The following is a 22,175-nucleotide window of genomic DNA, read 5'->3' as shown; positions in this document are numbered from 1 at the left end:
GAGAGAGAGAGAGAGAGAGAGAGAGAGAGAGAGAGAGAGAGAGTGGGGGTTGTGTACACGGTGTGCTTCACGGTCGTCTCCCAATATACAGGTAGGTGAAGGTCTATTGTTTCTTAAGCGACAAAAAAACCGTTCAATTCACACAGAATATACAAGAAACTAACACGTGTATATATACACGTGTATAGGTAGAGCCAACGATCACCAATCATCTTTGGACATGTAGTCCCCTCCCCCCCCCCCCCCCTCCACTAGCCCCAAATATTATAGTAAAGTAGTAAAGGGAATAATGAGCAAGTTATTTTGTAATTAGTACATGATTTATAGAAAGATAAAAAAATACATCAATCAACGTGTTCGTGTTCAGATTGTGACAATGGTCCCGCTTCTTTTTTTTTTTTTATACAAAACTCTGCCTGTAACCGTTTGAGGGAAAGTGAAGTGAATGATTGTTTTTCGTATGAAAAGCATATGCACATGTCAATAAATATACATGTATATACATTAAAAAATCAATAATATTTGCATTATTCTTGACTTTCTTTTTATCAGGGACGTATATTCTTAGTATATACGTCCCTGTTTTTATCAAATTAAAACATTTCTCGACCTTCGATTCATTCTGTTCAGTGTGATTCATTAAAATTGTCGGAATGACATTTTGCTTTTCGAACATTTAGAATGTGAATGTTGCAGTGGAACTCTTACCGACTCGCTACAAAAATATTAAAATATGTCTATCAGTTTGAAAATGATTGATATATTGGCACAGATTTTTTGTGCATGTCCTATAGCTATTTATTTATTTATTTATTTTCCTACACATTCAATCCCGTTTGCTTGATAATTTTCCCTATACATGTATTTTAATTGGATTGAAAAAATACATGTACTAGAACAGTTAAACGCTGGTTCAACTACATATATATATAAGTATGTTTCTCTCTCGATGTTTGAATGGTTTTTCCGTTCATGAAGAGGAAAAGAAAGAGAGAGAGATGGATGGAGAAGACGAGAAAGAGATGAAGTGAAAGAAGGAGGGAAGACAGAGAAAGAGAGAAAGAAATGCATGTTTATAAATATACATACTTGTATACATATACGCTTGTGTGATTCTAGCAGTTATTATGAATAATTCGATAAAATAAGAAGTCGAAAACATTTATTTCAGTAGAAAGTTACTTTTAACATATGTATAGATTTCCATAGGTTTCCGAATAATTTGGGGGAATATAATGGAAATCTCGAGAAAACAGCTTGATTCCTTGCTGAAAATTGACAAGCAAACAACTATATATTTATACCTGTTTTCAAAGCCTTCTCTTTAATCATACGGGTTTCGAAAAATATGACGATCTCCGCTGGTTTCTATTTTTGAAACACGATTTTTCATTCATTATGTAGAAAAAAAACATTTAAAACAGAGTTGGTCTTTAGACCCAAAGATCGTGGAACAGTCTCGTGAACGGTAAGCTGCCGTAGACTAGAATGTTCTTGCTGACAATAACAATTTAATAACAATACATGTATATGTTAGTATAACTCATGAACTTCCATCAAATATTTTTTTCAGTCATCATTCTTTTTTTTTTCTTTTTTTTCTTTTGGAGTAGATGCAAGATTTTTTCTTTGACTTTTAGGAAGATTTTCACCACTAACAGACTTTTCATGAGCTGATCTAGATGGGATTCGAAGGATGGGGTGGAATCCCCCCCCCCCCCCGGAAAAAAAATCAAATTTCGTAAATTTTCATCGTAAAATGACCAAAAATATCCCTCCGCCGACAAACCTGAATACCCCCCCTACCCCCCCCCCCCCAAAAAAATAAAATACTCTGAATGAACGCATGGTTCTGTCCTGTTGTAAATTTTGAATTTACTGGGTGGGTGTACGAGGGTTGTCCAAAAAGTTCGTGGCCAGTCGCGTTTTTTGTCATTTTAAGGTGGCCGATTTGGGTTTTTTTGCGGAAAAACTACAAAAGCATAACTCTTTATTTTTTAACCATATGTAATTTGAACCAACTCTAGTTTATTTGCGAAAGTTCAAGAAAATCGACCGTCTGGTTCTTTTTAGGGACCATCTCAAAATAGAGGTACATTTACTATAAGAATATATTGGAAACTGTCATTTTCCGCACATCAAAGCAGTTTAAAAAAATACTACAATAGCTTTTTTTCTCAAATTGTTATATATGATTAGTAATATCATTTCCTACCTTTTATGTAAAAAGCACAAAATTCTACCGTCTGGTTTTTTGTGGGGCCATCTCAAAATATTAAAACGCACCAAATTTTGCTATATATTTGGACCATCACGAATGATGATTGGTATAATGGATTCATTTTTAAAAAATGAGGAAAATGTCCCCGAGGATAGCATCATTCTGTATATAAAATTTCAACAGCGTACAATTTTTACTTTTTCTTTTATGTTATTTCTTATAACGTACTCCTACAAAGCTTCATTTTATCATAACGTCATAAAAGCGAAATGGCAATGCTCCCCTACCGCACAACGTAAAAATCGTGTTAAAAATAAAAATTAGTTTGCATTGCGCATGTTATTGCGCATTCTAATATAATACAGTTGATTTATACTTCTGATGAATTTTTTTCGATATCATTTATAAAATTGAACACAATAAACAAAATACAGATAAAAATATTTAAATTTTTTTTTTTTTACTTTCATGATTTTTACTAATTTAGTGAGTGCTTATCAATACATGTGGTATTTTTTTTTTATCAATATTAATATGATCATTTTTTAAGTTAGAAAATAAAAGTAAAACATTAAGATCGCCCATCAGGTAAGCGGCAGGTGTGCTCTTTTCTCGGCGGCGAATGCATTCTGCGTAGGAGTTGTCTACTTACCCAACTTTTACTTAGTTTGTGTTATTTAATGAATATAAAGTCATTTTTTTTTATTGCTATTAGATTTTATTTTGTTAAAGAAAATTTGAATTATCCATCAATAAACGGCGGGCATACAGATTTCTTCTGCTGTCGTATGAATTCTACGTACGAGTTATCTATCTTTACCAACATCTTTGATTTTTCGTCGATAAATCCGTAATAAAAACTTATAAAAATATTTTGTTGTGTTAATTATGATTATTTTATCACATTTAATCATAATCAATCATAATTATATTGATATATAGCCGCATTTGCCGCGGGACTTACGTGGGACTTGTTTTCTCCTTGGGACTTGTTTTAGTATCACCCGGAATATCGTGTGCGCGAGACATCCGAGTAGTTCCGAGTGATCGAAAATTCATAGAGGACGTTGGGGTTATCGCTTATGCTGAAAAGGTAAGCGTTGGCAGATTCAGATTAGTACCGCTTTAGGCTGTCCCAAGATATTTATGCAGCACATTTGAACGATTTTTAATAAAAAATACATATATCTGTGAAAGAAGTGCAATTGAAATAGGGCCTAGTTGAAAGGGATAATTTCCAAGATAATTTCATTTACACATTATCATCTTAACATCTTTTCTCCATTCGAAATGCACTCGGATTACATCGCGCAATTTTACAATGTTATCATCCGGGCTTGCTGCAATACAAAATCCCCGTAGACATCACTTTTTTAGCATTGCATTGAAAACTGATAAGCTAACAGGGGCGTTTCGACTGAGAAATCTTGGAAACTTTTTCATATATTTGAATGAACATCGTTTGAACCCTGGGGTATTTATAAATATAATACAATTAAGCAAAATGTAAATCCAGAATATCTTGGGACAGCGTATAGATCAGGTTTGGAACCAGCATATAGTTAAGGAAATGTGTAGAAACACACTGCAGATGTTTTCAGTGATCAGTGGGCAACCATTTCTTTTCCAGATGCTGTCAAGAAGCTTTCGTTTCCTGCAATCCCGTTTGTTCGCCACCAAACATCGCCACACGCGGAATTCTTTTTACTATGATGTTCTGAAACTTCCATCTACCGCCAGCCAAACACAAATCAAGGAAGCATTCTTTAAATTGTCCAAAATACATCACCCAGATGTCAGCGACAGCGAGGATTCTAAACTACAGTTTCATCTGATAGCTGATGCCTACGCCATCCTAGGCAACGTTCACTCCCGGAGAATGTATGACAGAGGCCTGATATCAGAGGCTACTTCAGCCCCGCTAGCAAAACCCGAGGAGGAGGTATACAATCCATTCAAGTTACCACCAAAGCCAGTGAAAAGCGATTTAGACAAAGAAGTTCTGCAAAAATACCAAGATATATCAGTCCAAAGACGACGGGAAAAGCAGTTAGGTGTGGCTGTAAAAGAAAAAGAAAAAGCAAAGGATCATGACTCAGACAATTTTAGTCATATTGGGTATGGAACACTCCAACTGAAAAGAAAACGCGAAAAATTGATGAATATTGAGTCAGGTTTAACATTTGCTTTCGTGTTTTTAGTTGGTGTTGTAATGTTCAAGGTTGGATACCATGGATACTTTCTTAAAGATATAGATGCAAAACAAATGGGATATGATAAGGAAGCTCAAAGGGGGTCAGTTCCTAAAACTCTATATTAAGTACACACTTTATGGAATGTGTTTGTTCTGAGTTGATGAGATGAAAGCAACGGGTTAAGAACTTGTATTATTATGAAATGAGATTAGGAATTTCAGTAAAATACTAATATCCCACTATAGAAATGATCAGTTATAATTAAATCTGAGGGGTTAACAGTAGGCTGTCTTCTATCCAGGGCACTCCTATAGTACTTTAACCTCTTTATTATCTGCCTGGAAATTTGCTTTTCTTTGTTTGGTATACCATATTTCATTGAAAATGTCTTGACAGATTATTTTTAATTACAGATCTTCCTTATTTTTCACAGCAAAAAACCCCTTCTAGATCAGTGGATAATAATTGAGATGATCTGTATAGCACGTTAATTTCTGTAGTTACCAATACATGCTTCTTTTGCTCGGTGAATTTTGTCTTGTGATTGAAGTGACTCATTTTAGTCATTGTAAGTGTAATCAATATACTGTAGATTGATTGCATCATTCAAGTAATTTAATTTGTTGATAATATCTATCATCATCATTTGATTGATTGTTTAATTCCGATAATTTCATTTGTTGATGATATTTGTCATCATTATTTGATTGATTGATTTCATCATGCATTGGGAAGACTACTGAACTATGAGAAAGTCCAGTTAATAATTTCTGTGAAACATATATTGATATGTGTATTCTAAATGCAACTGTAAAATACACTATTAAAAGTTAAAAAAAATTTATCTGAGTTCATGCTTATTTCTGCATGTTCTTGAAAAAAAAAATTTCAAGCAGAAGTATTCATTTCATATTGACCATATTTCATATCCATTACCGGTACCGTAAATACAGTATAACATGGTTATAGCAAACATGCTTATAATGAATTGACGCTTACTGCGAAGTGATTTTTATTCCTGGAGACTTTTTTATCTATTGTAAACTTGAAGATATAAGGAATTACGCTTATAAAGAAGTAAAACCGCCCTGCTCTGGCACTTCTAAGCCTCAGGTGCTTGAGGACAGGATCGACCCCCACTTCCACCCCCCCCCCCCCCAAGTATACAGACCTCCGGGACTTTATTCATTTTTTTTTAAATTAAATTATCCTTTTAGGACATATTTCTAACCTAATTTATACATTCAATGCATAAAATTACCTAAAGCAAACATTTTTTTAAAAATCAGACCCTCTACATATATAATACAAGAAGGTTGCTAACTTCGTCTGCCAGCAAGGCACTGCTGATGAATATTTGTTGAAATGTACTATCAAACTACATCTACCAGTAAAAACGGTGACTATATGTAGTAGTCCAATAATTCCCTTCACCGAATATCTGCATGCCATGCCCGTGTAAATACATTTATTGGGTAAATTAGGACAATTTTCACCGACAAGTTGCAAGTTTTGAACCATCCATTTAGAATCAACGGAAGGGAGGGTTTATCGCAAGGAAGATAACTCCACTCTTAAACAGAGCAATTGCATGGCAAACTCGAAAAAAGTACAATTCATTAGAAGTATGAATTCTTATCAAGCCACGAAGACATGAAAACTTCTTTATCGTCTTGGGTACTGGAAAATCTGAAAGAAGGCACTCATACTGAGTGTATTACAATGGAAGACATAAAAGAGAAAATAAAAAAATTAATGTTATGAGTTATCTTCCTTGAGATAAACCCTTACTTCCGTTGATTCTAGATGTTGTATTCACAGAGGGTCTGATTTGTTAAAAATGTTTGTTTTAGGTATTTTTGGGCAATGAATGAATAAATTAGATTAGAAATATGTCCTAAAAGGATAATTTAATAAAAAAAAAAAGAATTAAGTCCCGGGGGTCTATATACTGGGGGGGGGGGGGGGGGGGGGGGGTCGGGGGGTCGATTGTCCTTAAGCACCTGTGTTCTAAGCATGTTTTACTGTATACAGATAGAAAATTTGATTGTTGTTATCTTGCATGTATAATTATGAAGGGAGCTTTATTAAGCTGACATGAAGTCATAAAAGCATTGGGTCGCCATATTAGATTCGATCGCTCCTCTACTGCCACTGGGGTATACAGGTTGAGAAAGTTACGGTTGGTTGCTTTCCGATCGAGGCATTCATGTTGCACAGACTTCTAAATGCTTGAACTACACATAGCAGTGTTTGTAATAAAGAATAAAGGAAACAACAATAAATAAAACTCAAAATATATTTATTTGTAGAAAGAATTTCCAAGGCACCCGTATACTTTTGCACAGATAGTGCTGTCTTACCGGTACTTCCCATGTACATCAAACATGTGTGTCGCTTCACAGTAACAAAATGATAATAAATCCAAGATAGTAACAACCTGGTATCGTTTCCATCAGTTTCTACAAAAACGTTCCGTTTCTAAAATCCATGCGACATTGCTTGATCTGCCACAGTATGTGGTTTGCACATTTGCGATGTTATAACAGACACAGGAAAGCAGTCTACAATTATCGAGGATTTTTTAAGTACATGTGCCTGGATTTCAGTCGGTCTTGTTTTGTCGTTCATTGGATATTCCTTGCCAGTGCAGTGGTTGTCATATAATTTTTGTTCAAAACGCGTCTCAGCACGTCTTTTCGTCAAAGTATAAACGTGTTCGGGTGTATGAAATACCTGAATGCGGTGAAGCTTGAATAGTGCTCTCGGCCTTATATAGGGGGTGTATATCGATGAGCAGAACAATAGAAATCCACAACTAATATGGCGGTAGTCGGAGATAAAAAGGGAAATAATGCGTATTTATGAATTCATGTCAGCTTTAAATGCAAATGATTCACAAAGTCTCTCTACTGCATGATTAATCATTTTTTGCAGTTTTCATTGAGTATATACATTGGTATAAATATAACATTCCACACAGTCATATAGCATAATTATATGATTTATAAGGTTAGCAGTAAGGCCCAAGGGCCTCTTGCTATTAGTTATAATGTGGAAATGAAGGGAAATCAAATCTTCAAGTAACAATTTCACAACAATCTAATTAAAATTAGATCTTGGATCCGCTCACTACGATCGCGATCCTAGTGAGCGGATCTAAGATCTAGTTATATTGAGGCTGAATTTCACACCAAAAAAAACCAACCAAATAATATTATGACTTTGGCAATTGACATAATTGCCTTCAGAAATCGTAAGGATATTCTTTATATGCCATAAAAAGTCATCATGATTAAATTTCACAGCAAAAACTTCTAAAGGATTTTTGAGATATGTACAGTACCGATCAGACCCAACCTAACAGAAAGTAAACCCCAACTAAACCCTGGGTTTACTTTCTGGGTTTACTCGGGGTTTACTTTGGGATTACTAGAGTGGACCCTGAGTAAATCCAATATAAACCCAGAGTGGACACAGAGAGTAAACCCTTTCAGAAGTATACCCCTGAAAGCACACCCTAACTGTGTATTAGGAATATACAAGAGTCAGGAATTACATGTACAAGTAGTGGGATGGTAAGATAGAAGACAGGTCTGCTTCACACTTCAATGCATACTGTTGACCTCAATAGCAATATCCAAGTAAACCCAAAGTAAACCCCGAGTGGACCCAAGTTTTCAAAAAGTAAACCCAAAGTAAAACCTGATAGTCAACCCAGGGTTTAGTTGGGGTTTACTCTGGTGTTAGGTTGGGTCTGATTGGTACTGTACCATCTGATTCGTGGAGATCACAGACAAAGTGACAGATAAATGGACCCTCGAAGAGACCTCAATAACTTTCTTATTTTTGTTTTTTGCTAAAAGTGTGGAATCCAATGTTTGTAAGTCTGCATGCTTCCTAACATGTATATTATCAATATTTAACTAGATCTGTTGGACTAATACCACTGCAAGACTAATTTAAGATGGGACAAATATGAATTTAATGAATTCAAAGTAATCAAAATATATACAACTGAATGATTACGGTTTGTAATACATTAATAAATAAATAACCCTTCTCTTTGCAGTAAATGTAAATTACCATACACTGGGTTTTTTTGTGGATAAAACCTTGAATAATATGTTTCTGAGTCTTGAAAGATATGCAATTAGTTCTTTAAATTAAAAATTTCCTCACTTTGATACAATCTTCGTTTTCGGGGGTATAATAGAGTATACCTACAGATCTGTACATGTGAACTCTTGCACATCAATTATCAAGCTAATATATATAGTATGGCACTGTAATGCTAGTTCTCTCTTTGATCTGGATCCAGGTTTTTGTGGCCTGACAATGAACTATTGTTTTCCCCACGGTATCCTTTGTTAATCACGGGTACCTGTAAATATTTTTGGTTTTATAAAAATTTATACAAAATGTATAAAATTTTTCTCTTATATTATTGTAATGGAATACCAAGTAGATAACATAAGCTGAATAGTATACTAGTATATTGTTCAATTCAATTGATGTTCACATTATGAAAAAAAGTTACAACTACTGGCAGTTGATTTTACAGGCAAATCAGTAAATACAAGATGTCCCCCGTATCAGAATTATATTGACTGTCAGGCTCTAGGACCTTTTCACTTTCTTTGTATACACTCCACTAAAGAGCGAGTCCAGAAGCATCAGGAACGGTACGATGAGGTAAGGAGCATACACGGCCAGCAATGAAAGTCTCTCCTTGAGAGTATCCGGCCCTGGATATTTTGGATGGTTAAAGGACTCCATCAGAATGTGAAAGCAGATGGCTATGGTTGTCGTGGCAACATGAGTGGAATACACAATAAATGGCACTCGTATCCACTGACAATTTTGTACACCTGCAAGTACATCAGACATCTGTTGGAACACATTCCTATCACATCAATTAGATCAAACATCTGTTGGAACACAATGACCTTAACATTCAAAGGGGGTCTGGGATCCATACAGAATAAAACAAAACAAACTCATCATAGCCAGTCTATCAAATGAAGACCACATTAGTTTGCTTCATCTTGATCAAGAGTTTGGAGTCCAATGAATGAGCTAGAGAGTTATATATAATCACCTAGGGAGTTCTAGGATGGATGTGGCAGTACTGAGTCTATACTCATACTCATTACACTAGCAACCGTAAGGCCTCCTTGAAACTTGATTTTATAAAAGGTGACCATATCTGTGGTAGCATGAAAATTTGGTCCTTGGGTCGTCGTCCCTCTCCCCCATCTAGTATATTGCTAAAGGGACAGTGATTTAGAAGACTCCTTTTGGAGAGGACAATTTATATGAAGAAAAGTTTTTCTCTGTAAGGCACTGTTTACATTTTTACTATATGGAAGTTTGAGTCATAATGGAGGGAAGGGGAGATAGATTTATAATAACGTGCGTTACTCAATTTGTATGCACACACCGCTGCAGTTATGAGAGTGTATACTTCAAAAAATCATGATTCAATGCTATATTAAGAAAATGTGTGGCATACTAAAATATCTTGGGACAGACTTATATTTCCAGGTACCTAAAATCATCAAAAGACTAACCTTTCCATAGAGCATATGTTGCCACAAAGAAAAAAGGAAACTGTACAAGGATTTCACACAGGCAAAAGGATTTAAACCAAGGAGGGGGGTCAGCCATCAGGACATCTTTAAAACTCTCACAATAGTTGTTCTTCACATCCACCAGCTACAAACATGACAAAAGTGAATTGAAACTGAGTGAGAATTACTGGTCAGATTATGTCCATCTAATGATAATCTCTATGACAGTTTTAGAATAATCCAGTTCATCCATCTTAAGAACATTGGTAGAGCAATTAGCTGTTTCATTGTTGGAATTTCAACTGTAATCTTCCCAAAAACGTAATTTGAAACTGTCCAATGCATGATTAAGATTTGAGACAGGTGTCATTATATGGCCATGATTTTTTGCATTAAGAAATGATTCATTTTTTTAATTTTTATTTTATATAAACCTATATAATAGCGAAACTGTTCAATTCTGTATGTCTTTTATCATGACGTCACAATGATCATTGCACGCATCAAATCTTCTGAGAAGCCCTTCGGCTTCATAGGATTTGATCACGTCACCAACCAAGTTCATAAGAAATGAACTCAATGTCTACCCAAGTTATACAAGTATAACCTGGGTTGGGGCAATTTATGCTTTATTATCCGCGAAGCGGATTATAAAAAAGCGTAAATTGCTCCAACCCAGGACGTTACACAAGTATAATTTCGATAGATATTGAGTTCATTCCTTATAATTTAATTTTCTGTAATTTGCTGTACAAATTGAGTCCGTTTAACTTTTAAAAATGATATTAATCTGTTCAAAATTCAAACATAACGTCAAGCGGATTTGTACGTTTTTGACGTTGGTGCATTGTGACGTGCAAACCAGGTTATACAAATTTAACTAAATTTTTCAATCCAATCGAATTCCGCGTTACAACCAGAAAATAAATTATATTCCAGTGATTCGAACACCTTAACTTGGTGTTTATTTCTTAAATAAACACACACTGCAAGGGTTTTTTTCTATATCCATTAAATTGGATTCCAAAAACATCATGAACATATTTTATAAAATAATCTTTCTAAATGCTGTTTTTCTTAGAATTTTTGTTGTTGTTGACGGTTTTAAAATGCATATCCCACAACAAGCAAGCTCATCGGAGACGCCCATGCACTTCAAATTAATATAATGTCTCTTTTTTGTTTTGATAGCAAAATAAATACAAACCATTTTGGGATAAATCCATGATGGAAATATCACTTGTGAATCAAACAAAATGGTGATAGGGATGTGTGATACGAAATAAAACAAAAACACAAAGTCTGCAATTCGAAACATCGTTCTTTACTTTCACTTTCAGGAATATAAAAATCAAACTGGTGTCGAAATTAAATCCGCATAGCCCCCCCCCCCCCCCCCCCCCTCGAATTTGAAATTCTTGCTAATAATGGTTAACAGTCAATGAGGTATTTGAAATTTCAGTTTAGAGATTTCCGCGGACTTACAAAAAGTTTAGCTATTTTGAATATAATTAAAGAGTTCTTTTATTCTAAAAATACAATACAAATACAAATACAATACAAATATTTTATTGGCACAAACACAATTACAATAACATTTCCTTAGACTAATTGACATCTGTGTTCAAAGCAGTCATTAATGAATTTAACAGTAATATTTAAAATAGTATGTATTTCACTATTTAAACATACATGTAAAATGTATCTTTCTTTGTCCAAGTCTTTGTCTAAAAATAATCACTTTATCGCCTAGATTTATTAAATAACTCTATTTTTTTCCAATCAAGGATTTTTTTTTCCACTTGTAATTTATCAAGGGTATTAAAATACCAATAAAAATTTAAAGCGCTGTTATAGGCGGAAAAGAAAGAAATTTATCATCGAATTATAAATTTTGGCAACACGAGTTTTCAAGAATAATTGTCAAATTATTGAATTGTGTAAAGGAAAAATAAGGATATACGAAAGAGTCACTTGAAAGCTAATGTGCAAAAAACACATGCTGGATTCGTCGAAACGGAACTATGGAGAAGGAAACGCGAGTATTCTATGTCCCCATAACAAATATTGATATTGTATGTTTCAAAGCATCGCACTGTCGTAAGGAAATTTATAGAAAATACTCAAACTAATGATTTACATGTAGCAACACTCTGTCACGGATATCATGGGATTTCGATTTATAATTTAAAGCAGGGGGAACAGGTGAGTAATTTAATTGTGGATAATTTAGAATATGTACTGCAGTTCCCGGTATTTTTGGTGTTTTCAATGTCATAATTTTCCCATATATATCTTGGGGTTTAAAAATACAAAATGTATACTTTTGCCACTAACCCAACTTCCGTGGAAAAAAAAAAAAGATTCCTGCGGCCAAAAGTCGATTTCGAACAAAACCTAAAAATGTTCTGTACATGTTCATCAGGAACTGTTCTCGATGCATGATTCTAAAAAGGTGAGAAATGACTTTTCAACTAGTTTTATATATAATTAACAGGGAGTCTAAAATTAAACTCACATGTAGTTTTGTCTATTGAAATGAATAGAAATCATTTCATTGCAGCTGGGTTGTTTCTTGCAGTAATTTCTTGCGATTGAGTATTTCAGGTATTGCAAGAACTTTTTGTACAGCAGACATTGTTAAACATTACACATAACTTGAGTATAAACAGAGACTGTTGAACATTATTAGACTGTGTGTATAACAGAGACTGTTGAATATTACACAGACTGTGTAACTATAACATATCTTGGTGTGTATTGAGGAAATTGTTGTGTATGGAATGGACTGTTGTGTATAACAGATCTTGTTTATAAAAATTTATATTACACACCTTGTTATATGTTGGATGTTTATTGCAGAGAATGTAATATAGGAATTATTGTGTGATACAGGTGTTGACTGCAGGGCCGTAGCAATGGCTGCCTGCAGTGGTGAGAAGATGGACCGCCTCCTGATCACGCTCTGTTCCTTCCTCGGAGTCTGCGTGCTCCTGTTGGTCTGTGTTCTATCAAGTCTTCTTCACAAACACAAATACATTGGTGGCGTCTCCAAGCTCAAAGATTTTCTATGGTATATTCAATTAATATTCAATTATTGGTATTTTTATCATTTTCTTGCCAAAAAAAAATAAATCGTTGTTTTGGTAAAGTCAGTATCATTATAGACTTTTATATTGTTATTGTGATGTGACTTAAACCTTTAAATTTTTTGTCCCAATTTAATTAAAATTAGACTTTTACAACCGCTCCTCTTTGATACGCTATTGAAGTATTGGTGCTATTACAAGTCTGATTTTAATTACATGTAGATTGTTATTTGTTTTGTTATATTTTTCAGTAAAACAATTAGAGGTAGACTAGGTAAAAAGACAAAGCCCGTTGTGAATCCTACATATGAGGAGCAGGATTTGAGTTCTACAACGGTGATTCAGTCCAGAAATGACCATGTTTACTTGCACGTGGATACACGCAGTTAGAGTGACCACGACATTGCTATTAGAGAATCTGACTTTTTTTGATCTAGAAAATGTGAGAGTGTGTGTTTACAGGAATTTGTGCTCGGAAGATAACAATAATCAAATATGCCTGTTGGTCTGATTGTGATAGTGTGACATGTACTAATGAAAAGTTGTGAGAGACAGCAACAGTTGTATAAAAGGTAGACGTAAAAACACTTCATAAAGAATTTTACTAGACGGAACAGTTTGAAAGTAAGCGTGAAGACACTTAATGAATAATTTTAATGGACGGAATTTTTTTTTATTAGATATTTTATCGTGCAAAATTCAGAATAAAATGTTCAAATCGTTATTGCCTTGTTGTGTTAGACCAGCCCTTCCCCACTGCATCCCTCCCTTTTAATGTGATAAATAATGTATGAGCCATTTGCATGGAATGGATGATTCAGTTCATCAGTTCATCGTAATTAATTTAATTACTACAGTATGTTAGATTAATTAATAGGTTTCATTAAAATGGCAATATTTGATGTTTGATAATTTTATTGTACAACAATTGTGTTCAGACTCAGAAAGTATAAGAAAACGTATTTCTCTTAGAACCATTTTTTTTTTTTTTTTTTTTTTTTTAGAAATTAATTCTATTTTGTTGGTTTGAGCAACTTTTGTATGGTTATTCAATTCCAACGACGGATGAAGGAAGTTTAATCATGTTATTTTTTTTTTACATTATTTAGTTTATATCACCCTTAAAAACTAATGAAATTAAAAAAAAAAAAGAGAGGGAGAAGTATAAATTATGCTGCCCCAGTTCATGCAGACAACAGAGCATCTTAGATTTTTTTAAAGAGCATGAAAATCTATATTTGTTCTAAAAATAAATCGACCATTTGATTTCACTCAGCGTCATATATTAATTAATGCCGGAACGACACTTATGTAATTTGATAGGATATTTCCTTATGGTTTGAGGAAAAATCGAGAATAGCTCACGGAAGCAATATTCCAATAGTACTGGAGTAACGAGGTATGTTATATTCAAATGAAAACTTGTTTAGATTAGTCCGATGGATTCGAAGTCATGAAGAACACCTGCCATTTTTGTATAACCAGTTTTTATGTTTTTCTTTTGGGTTGCATTATTTGCATCAAATGTCAGGAACTCAATGACTGCATTAACAGGTAACACATCATAGTGTGTTTTAAAAAAATGATTTACAGCAACATTGAAAGAAGTTACCTTTTCCTTGCAAAATGCAAATGTTTCTGATAAGAAACAAGATAGTTGTTGCTTGTTGCTTTTTCATTGTAAGGACCCCTCCGAGGTGCTGCAAGGATTACTACCAGGATGGCGGTCTATGTAAACGTAAGTCGAACGCTTATCTTAATCCTCTAGTCGTTTAAAAAAAAAAATTAAACATTTATTATCATCCTTTAGTCTTAGGTAAGTCAATCGCATCTTAAAGTAAAAAATCTGAATTATTGATTTACCGATGTTATAGATTTTATTAAGAATACAATCTATTGAGTTTTTCGTAATCCGTCTGGTTTTAAAAGACTATATATTGGCAATAACTCCTTACTGAGCTGTGTAGTTGTTGCTCCTATTTTACAGCTTGTTTACTTTATTAAGAGTATAACGTTATTGTAGTTACCCCTATTTCAAAGATTGGATGGTTAGATAATAATTGTATTTATTTAATTTGATATCCGTTTCCTTTTAAGCTTGTATTGGCTCCTACGGCATCAATTGCTCTAGTGGAGTTTGTTCACCCGGGTACTTTGGACATGGCTGCAATGATAAATGCCCATGTGGAACGGTGCTTTGTGATCCAGAACATGGGTGTCCAAAAGGTATGGACTTATGGCTTTTGGGAATTTCCTTTCGAAGAGGTTGGGGATAATGAAAATTAACGTAGACTAACGACAGTGGAATGAAAATGTATGTAACTGTTTTCTGTCATTGATCAAAGTATTTTATTTCCGTAAAACATAAAAAGATATTAAGTAACAACGAAAGTTTTGTATAATCACTTCGTCAAAGGAAACTATGTACAGAACTTTTCCAAATTTCACACAGTAATGTATTTTGATACAAATCCACTGGTGTTATCTTTATTGACAGATTACGGACATCAAGTGCACCACTACTGGCTGTTCATCATATTAGGGGTGCTGGCTCTCAACAGCATTCCCATTGTCATAGCATTTAGTGGATTTATCACCAATGAACACAGGTCTGAAACATGCAAGTACGTGGAAATGAACCCTGCAATCTACCCCCATTTTTCCTTACTGTTGACAATGTTTTATATGTCTTTACTTGTTTAATCCTTTTATCAATAATTTGAATATGATTATATATTTTTATGATTTGTGCAAAAGTACAGCAGTTAAAAGCCAGAACCCCTGTCTGGAGTATTACCAAATCAAGCGTGACGATTCAAATACTTCAATGGTTATTTTCACCCTGAATTACATTAGCATTTTTAGATAAGACTTTAATATGTTTAATCAAAGAATTGAACTGAAAAGTAATTTAAACAAACTCCAAACATTTATTGTTGATAGAGAAACGGAAGGAGATACCAAAATCTGTCGAGGTAACGTGTTCTGTAGGATAAAATGGTCAAGTGTGTCTTTGGATTCCTTCTCAAAGTGTTGGAAACGTCCACCTCCTGATGATTCTGATGTAGAGGACGTGAAACAAGGCCTCAGATTGAGGTCTGAATTATATAAACACATTTTAGTTCTACATCAGAAAGGTTCTTTTGTTTACATTTCAAAGTTGTCAACTAGTACTATCTGTTAACAAAAAATATTTCCAAACTTCAATCAGTTTTGAGAAAACTTCTATTTAAAGATACAACAAACATAAGGTTAAAGCAAATATCTACATGTAGACGAATGCCTGGCAATGTAGTACACGAAAAAAGGTTGATTTCACACGCCGTTTTAAGATCAAAATGGATTTTATATAATATGTGATTGGATATTCTGTAGGACATTTATGCGACATAGTTTGGGCAATTTGATTATCCAATAGTTCCAATACTGTAACCTATCGGTCTTTATTCTCACATGCTATAAACTATAGGTGTTTTCAATGATAAATCCCAAATGAAAGATTAACACAGATACCCCAAACAACATTACAATCATTTTATTTTACAGAACCAAGAAACACGGTACTGAAATCAGTAACGAGAACGTACCCTCGAGAATGAAATGGCCAAATGGTTTCAGAAATGGTTTCTTAAGGTGTTGGAAAAGTTCGCCCTCTGATAACTCTGCCGTGGAGAACGAAAAGCAAGATCAACGATTGAGGTTTGAATCATTTGAAAACATTTCATTTTTAGACAGAGTAAACCGTGCCTCACATTCAACGCATATAATAGTATTTCTCATGATGTTTTCTTAATATAAGAAACAATAAGAAAACCTCATCAAGATTTGCAAAATACAAATGGTATTGATAAATATGCTATACTTGGCGAGGGTTAAAAAAAAAGTTCTCAACCCGAGCCTATACATCGCTTATATTTCAAGATTAAAAAACCCATCCATTTTGTTTATCCCGTTTCATAATATCACATTTTAGCAAGCAAGCTATTTTAAACCATTTTTGCATCATATCAGTTGTTGAAACCACAACACTGTGGCGTAAACGAAGCATAAAAATGAATAAAAAAAAATAAAAAATAAAAAAATAAAAATAAATGTCACCATGCATGAGATTATATTGGGCCATTGACCGACTATAGCTTTTGTTTATTGGGATTTCGTTATTTGTTCAATGCAAGGGGTAGCTGCAGGATAAAGAATCATATCTTTAGATCATGAGAAAAAAGACTTGTAATAAAACATTATTATTTTGTAATTACGAAAAACAGGTATCTTAATAACTATAAAAAAGATTCTCTAATTACAAGAAAAGATACTGTAATGAGATGATTATTCTGTCTATCTTATTATTCTTTTGTGACAATAAGTTATAAAATTGAAACCTAAGGTACTTTTTGCTTTTATTCTTTACAGCAACACGGATCATGAAACTGTTATACGAGAGAACGTGTTTCATAGGATAAAATGGCCAAATGTTTCGTTGAATGGACTCTTTAAATGTTGGAAAAGATCTTCTGATCATTCTGATGTAGAGGACGTTGAGCAAGATCTAAGTAGATTAGAAAGTTCAAATAGAGGCGGGGTGTTGAATCTATACGTAGACACACAAAATAAACACGTTAAGAAAGAACAAGTACAGACTGACACAGATAATACAACAGACACGTCAAAAGAAGACTACTTTGTAATGCGCATGTCCACAGCTCCACCAAAGGAAACGGCCCACCATTTCACAGGGCGAGAGGAGGAAGATGACGAGGAGGAGGATATTGACGATGATCAGGAACTAGTCTACGTAGAAATGAATTTACAGTGACGTGAATAAGTAGATAAAAATTGGGTTGTGTATTTAGTGCCTGTCACCTTCAAATGACTGAGAGCGATGTGTGTTCATCCTAGTAGATTTGAGTATCAGTTGGTTTAGTTTATTCAATGGTTGGTGTATTCAGATAATAAGGTTAAGTACGTATAAGTTTTATGTATCATGCGATTAAAATAAATGAATTGTTTATAAATTGAGATAATTAGATTTGATTTATTAAAGCAATTAAGCTTTTCCCTAATTCAATAAGGAACATTTTGATTTATTTAAACAGCTGAAATTCAATACATAATTTAATCTAATTAAAAATTCTAATAAATTGATAGCCTCACTTGCAAAATTACCAGGTACATGCATGAATTACATGCGAAGTTGTCCCTTTTATAACAATCTTCACTTCTTTTAAAATTCCATTAAAACAGTCATGATATTTGGTGTCTTTAGTTAAAAACATTATCATTAAACATTATAACAAAACAAAACTTATCACCACATATCATTTTTTCATTTACTTTTAGGAACATTTCAACTTTTTCAACTCGATGTTTGTGCCAAATATTTGTTTTTAATCTCTGTATAAAAATTATTTCTTGATCATTTGTTTACATAAAGTAATTTTGCTTCGATCCGCTTATGTAAGGTTGAGCTTAATTTAGAGAAATTTAGTAAAAATCAAATTAACAATGAAATCAAAGCCCACCAAGATGACATACTTCAAAGTTCACTGATTTAATTATTGTATTCGGAGGTAAGTTATTTCCGAAATTAAGATCAAACGCGAGAAGAGAAATCTTAATCTAAAGATGAAATTTGAGCTGTTTGAAACCACAGTCCGTGCGACATTGAGAAAATACATTTAGAATTCATAAAAATGTTCTCTGTGTTACAAAAAATACAAATACGTCTATGGTGTATTTTGAAACCGGCAGGATGCCTTTGAAGACTGTACGCTATTTTCGGATTTTTAAGTTTTGGTTTAAAGCACTACAAAGTGAAAACTGTATCATAAGGTCATGCTATGGCAAAATGTTAGAAGAGTGTGAACACAAATGGAAAAATGTATCAAACCGGGTGTCAAATATCAAAGACAAATTGTTTTAAATTAGTTTAGGCTACATCTGGGTTGACCAAGACAAAATATGTTACAAAAGCAATTTTTTTTACGTATGTCTTTTACTAATTAACAATTTTTAATTGCCAATGAGTCCATGACTAATTAATTAGTCATGGACTCATTGGCAATTAAAAATTGTTAATTAGTAAAAAACACGTATAAAGCAAAGAATAATTGAAACTTTCATGCAAATTTTTTTTGCAGATATAAATAGTTCATCTATATGTATGTTATATAGAAACATTATTGAATATTTTTCACTGCAATATTATTTGGTTAAACCCATTCCCTGTATTTACAAAAAGATCTCAGTAAAATCAGAATGCCATTTCATAATCTATCCATAGAAACTGAACGCCATAACAATATTTTGCAAAATAATAGAATATGTGAATTTTGTAGATCCGTAATTGAGAATGAATATCACTTTGTCTAAATTGTGTCCACCAGCAATTACTAGCCAAAAATGTCAAAAAAAATACTATTGGAAAAACAATCAATGTATAAATTTATACTGCTATTATGTGTAACCAATGTTAGAGAACTCTGTAACTTAGGGAAGTTCTTGCATCATGCCTTCAAACTACATGTTGATTGATATACTATTCAACAATTGTTGTAATTTAATCAATGTGTTGAATTTTACATTCTCCAATGTTATTATTACTGTACTACATATTCATTGTTGTTTTTACCAGTTTGTTAGTAAATCCATGCAATGTGCTGCACATATTCTGTTAAAGACATTTCATGCAATAAGATGTAAGTCTTACGCAATAAAGAAAGTTGAAAGTTGAATATCCCAAAAGGCTTATCAAAGACATAAACACACCGAAACTCAGAATGTCCGCCGCTTGAGTTGAGCTCAGTTAAAGAAACTGTATTCGCTTTTGAAACTGAATCATCATCATCATCATCATCATCAGCATCAGCATCATCATCATCATCATCAATATTATCAAACATATGTGCATCATATTATCAAACAAGTATGACGATGGATTACGATATTTAATGAGAGCAATTACAAAACATGTTTTATGAGGGATAAGAGGAAACCCTGCATTGGTAATTTATTAAATAATAGTTTTCCCGTTTGGGATCAATAATTTTGAATTTGATAAATTTGTAATTTTGTTGGTTATATATAGACTTAAATATTTCCGTGCATGATTTAAATTCTTCACAAAGCGATCAGGAAAAGAATTAAAATGTCCACATGTAATACTTGTAAAACTGTTGTCCAATGCGTGAGAATTCCAAACTAAATCAATGAAGTAATTCAGTTGCATTGGATAAATCAAAGTACTGAAGTACTGTCGGGAGTTGATTTTATCGATTATTATCAATTTTAAAATCAACGATTTATGTTATTTTGCATGGCATGTAGTTTCTAATCTGTATTTAAATTAAGCACATGTATTTAAATTACGCAAATTTATAATATGAATTCTCGAACTTTTCCGACAGGAATTCCGAGAAAACCTCATATGAATCATGTTGTGTAATATTTAAAGATAGAATTAATTCCATCAAACTGTGTATTTGTAATCGAAATGTTTAGAACAAAAATTGTAAACGTCTGGATCCAAGCAAGATTTAACTCTAGTCTCGTTCAATCAGACGTTCGGCTGTCTCCGTTAATCTCCGGCTACCAAGAGAGACTCTCTGCTTGTCGGAGATTTACGGAGACAGCCAATCGTCTGGTTGAACAAGACTATATTGAACTCTGGCGTAGGAATACATACGACTACAAAAAAAATAATTGTTCGTACTATTTAAATCTGACTATTTTCAAGGTATCCTTAAAAAACAATGGTACAGCATACAGTACACCGAATTTATATATGATTTTCAAGATCTAAGTCTTGTCAGCGGTGATGATTTGTGCTTAGGTCCAAACACTGTTTCGCTTTCGGTTTGCCAGAGTAACTGCATAGGAGAGTTGATTAAAATCAACTCCCAAAAACAAATGTTAGCCCTATTTTAGGGAGCAAAGAGGTTAAAATGAAATAAAATTGATATATGCAACCGTCTATTTACTGAATGTGTTTGCCTAACGATAGCACATTTTTTCCGTGGAGACCAGGATGTACAATGTATTTATTTATAAAGCCCCTTTCACAATTGACGCACGAGCAGAAGCGACCAAATATTCTTGCGACCGAAAAAATTAGATATGAATCGTTAATTGTTGCCGAAATAATGGCATATGAAAAAAGTATTCGTATGAATTTCGCACGATCTAAGCGAGCGTTGTGCGATGTAAACGCATTGAATCTTGCGATATATCTTGCGCCTGTATGCGACTGTTGTACAATGAAAGCATCTGTTGAAAGATAATACGATAGGAACAAGCGATAGACTAGGTGATCGGACGATTGAACGTACGCCAATGTGATTGGACGTGCGATTATGGGTTCCATGATACGAATGATCGTGCGAGTCAGAGGGGGTATATACACCGCCAATATTCAGTAGACATAGTTGAAAGCGAGAAAAGATGCTGCCCAAGAAGATACAGATATGCAGCAGCATTTAATATTATACCTCAATACGATTATTCTATTATATCTCATTGGTTTAGAAAGTCACGTGACAGGGCGATGTCATGGGAATGAAAAAGCCGATATGAGCATACGATGTAGACAACTATTATTAAATCAAAATTTTTTAATCATTATAATTCTCTTTATATCTCAGAACCAACTTAACTATCTATGATTTATGAAAGAAAAGTGAGACAGTTACATGGGAAATCAAACAATCACGACATTAATGTTGCGACTGTTGAAAAGAAAAACATTATTAAAAATCAACGTATTTTGTGTAATTATATGTTGCTTGGTATAATAAAACGTTTACTGCATTAATGTTCAGGGAATATGTAATAAAAACAAATTTCTCTCGGGCGGAGCCCTCAGAAAATTTGATTTTTCTTGAGGGAATAAATCTTTCATGCATGTATTTCCCTCACTATCATGCAATAAATGTATATTGTAAATTTTGTTCTGAAACAGAGATACTTATACATGGTGTATATACTAGTAGCAAATCATGGCATATTGAGGCTGATAAGTCGTGCAATGATAGTAAAACGTTGCAAGATTACATGAGACACGTTGAACAACAGTCTCACGGTCGCAAAACAGACGCATAAACAC

General features: G+C 33.6%; 4 protein-coding genes across 5 annotated transcripts in view; 3 read left to right on the top strand and 1 right to left on the bottom strand.

Annotated features, from left to right (window-relative positions):
• The first annotated feature begins 3,207 nt into the window (after positions 1–3,207).
• On the top strand, positions 3,208–5,258 carry LOC128188353 (uncharacterized). The gene is made up of 2 exons (XM_052859342.1): positions 3,208–3,314; positions 3,852–5,258. Exon 2 carries the CDS (start codon positions 3,852–3,854, stop codon positions 4,539–4,541), a length of 690 nt encoding a protein of 229 aa, XP_052715302.1. The 5' UTR covers positions 3,208–3,314; the 3' UTR covers positions 4,542–5,258.
• A 3,584-nt stretch (positions 5,259–8,842) lies between these two features.
• Positions 8,843–22,175, bottom strand: part of LOC128190184 (sigma intracellular receptor 2-like) — a 47,334-nt gene continuing 34,001 nt past the window's right edge. The window contains exons 2-4 of the mRNA XM_052862121.1: positions 11,197–11,310; positions 9,990–10,134; positions 8,843–9,287 (exon numbers count right to left, since the gene is read on the bottom strand). Of these exons, the coding sequence (XP_052718081.1) occupies positions 9,037–9,287; positions 9,990–10,134; positions 11,197–11,307 (507 nt within the window). The 5' untranslated portion in view covers positions 11,308–11,310 and the 3' untranslated portion in view covers positions 8,843–9,036. The remainder of the gene's footprint in view (positions 9,288–9,989; positions 10,135–11,196; positions 11,311–22,175) is intronic.
• Positions 12,014–13,798, top strand: LOC128190678 (uncharacterized). The gene is made up of 4 exons (XM_052862810.1): positions 12,014–12,064; positions 12,353–12,444; positions 12,898–13,062; positions 13,330–13,798. Exons 1-4 carry the CDS (start codon positions 12,014–12,016, stop codon positions 13,466–13,468), a joined length of 447 nt encoding a protein of 148 aa, XP_052718770.1. The 3' UTR covers positions 13,469–13,798.
• LOC128190181 (uncharacterized) lies at positions 14,264–19,059 on the top strand. Of its 2 annotated transcripts, none has more exons than XM_052862119.1 (7): positions 14,264–14,632; positions 14,764–14,816; positions 15,176–15,304; positions 15,576–15,687; positions 16,022–16,174; positions 16,625–16,777; positions 17,489–19,059. In XM_052862119.1, exons 1-7 carry the CDS (start codon positions 14,532–14,534, stop codon positions 17,889–17,891), a joined length of 1,104 nt encoding a protein of 367 aa, XP_052718079.1. In that variant the 5' UTR covers positions 14,264–14,531; the 3' UTR covers positions 17,892–19,059. The 2 variants fall into 2 exon arrangements, with proteins under 2 accessions (XP_052718079.1, XP_052718078.1); XM_052862118.1 differs by having other exon boundaries at positions 14,266–14,632; positions 15,576–15,702.

Source organism: Crassostrea angulata, chromosome 6 (genome assembly GCF_025612915.1).
Source record: "Crassostrea angulata isolate pt1a10 chromosome 6, ASM2561291v2, whole genome shotgun sequence".
NCBI classification, from domain to species: Eukaryota; Metazoa; Mollusca; class Bivalvia; order Ostreida; family Ostreidae; genus Magallana; species Magallana angulata.
This window is presented reverse-complemented; position numbering and strand designations above follow the sequence as displayed.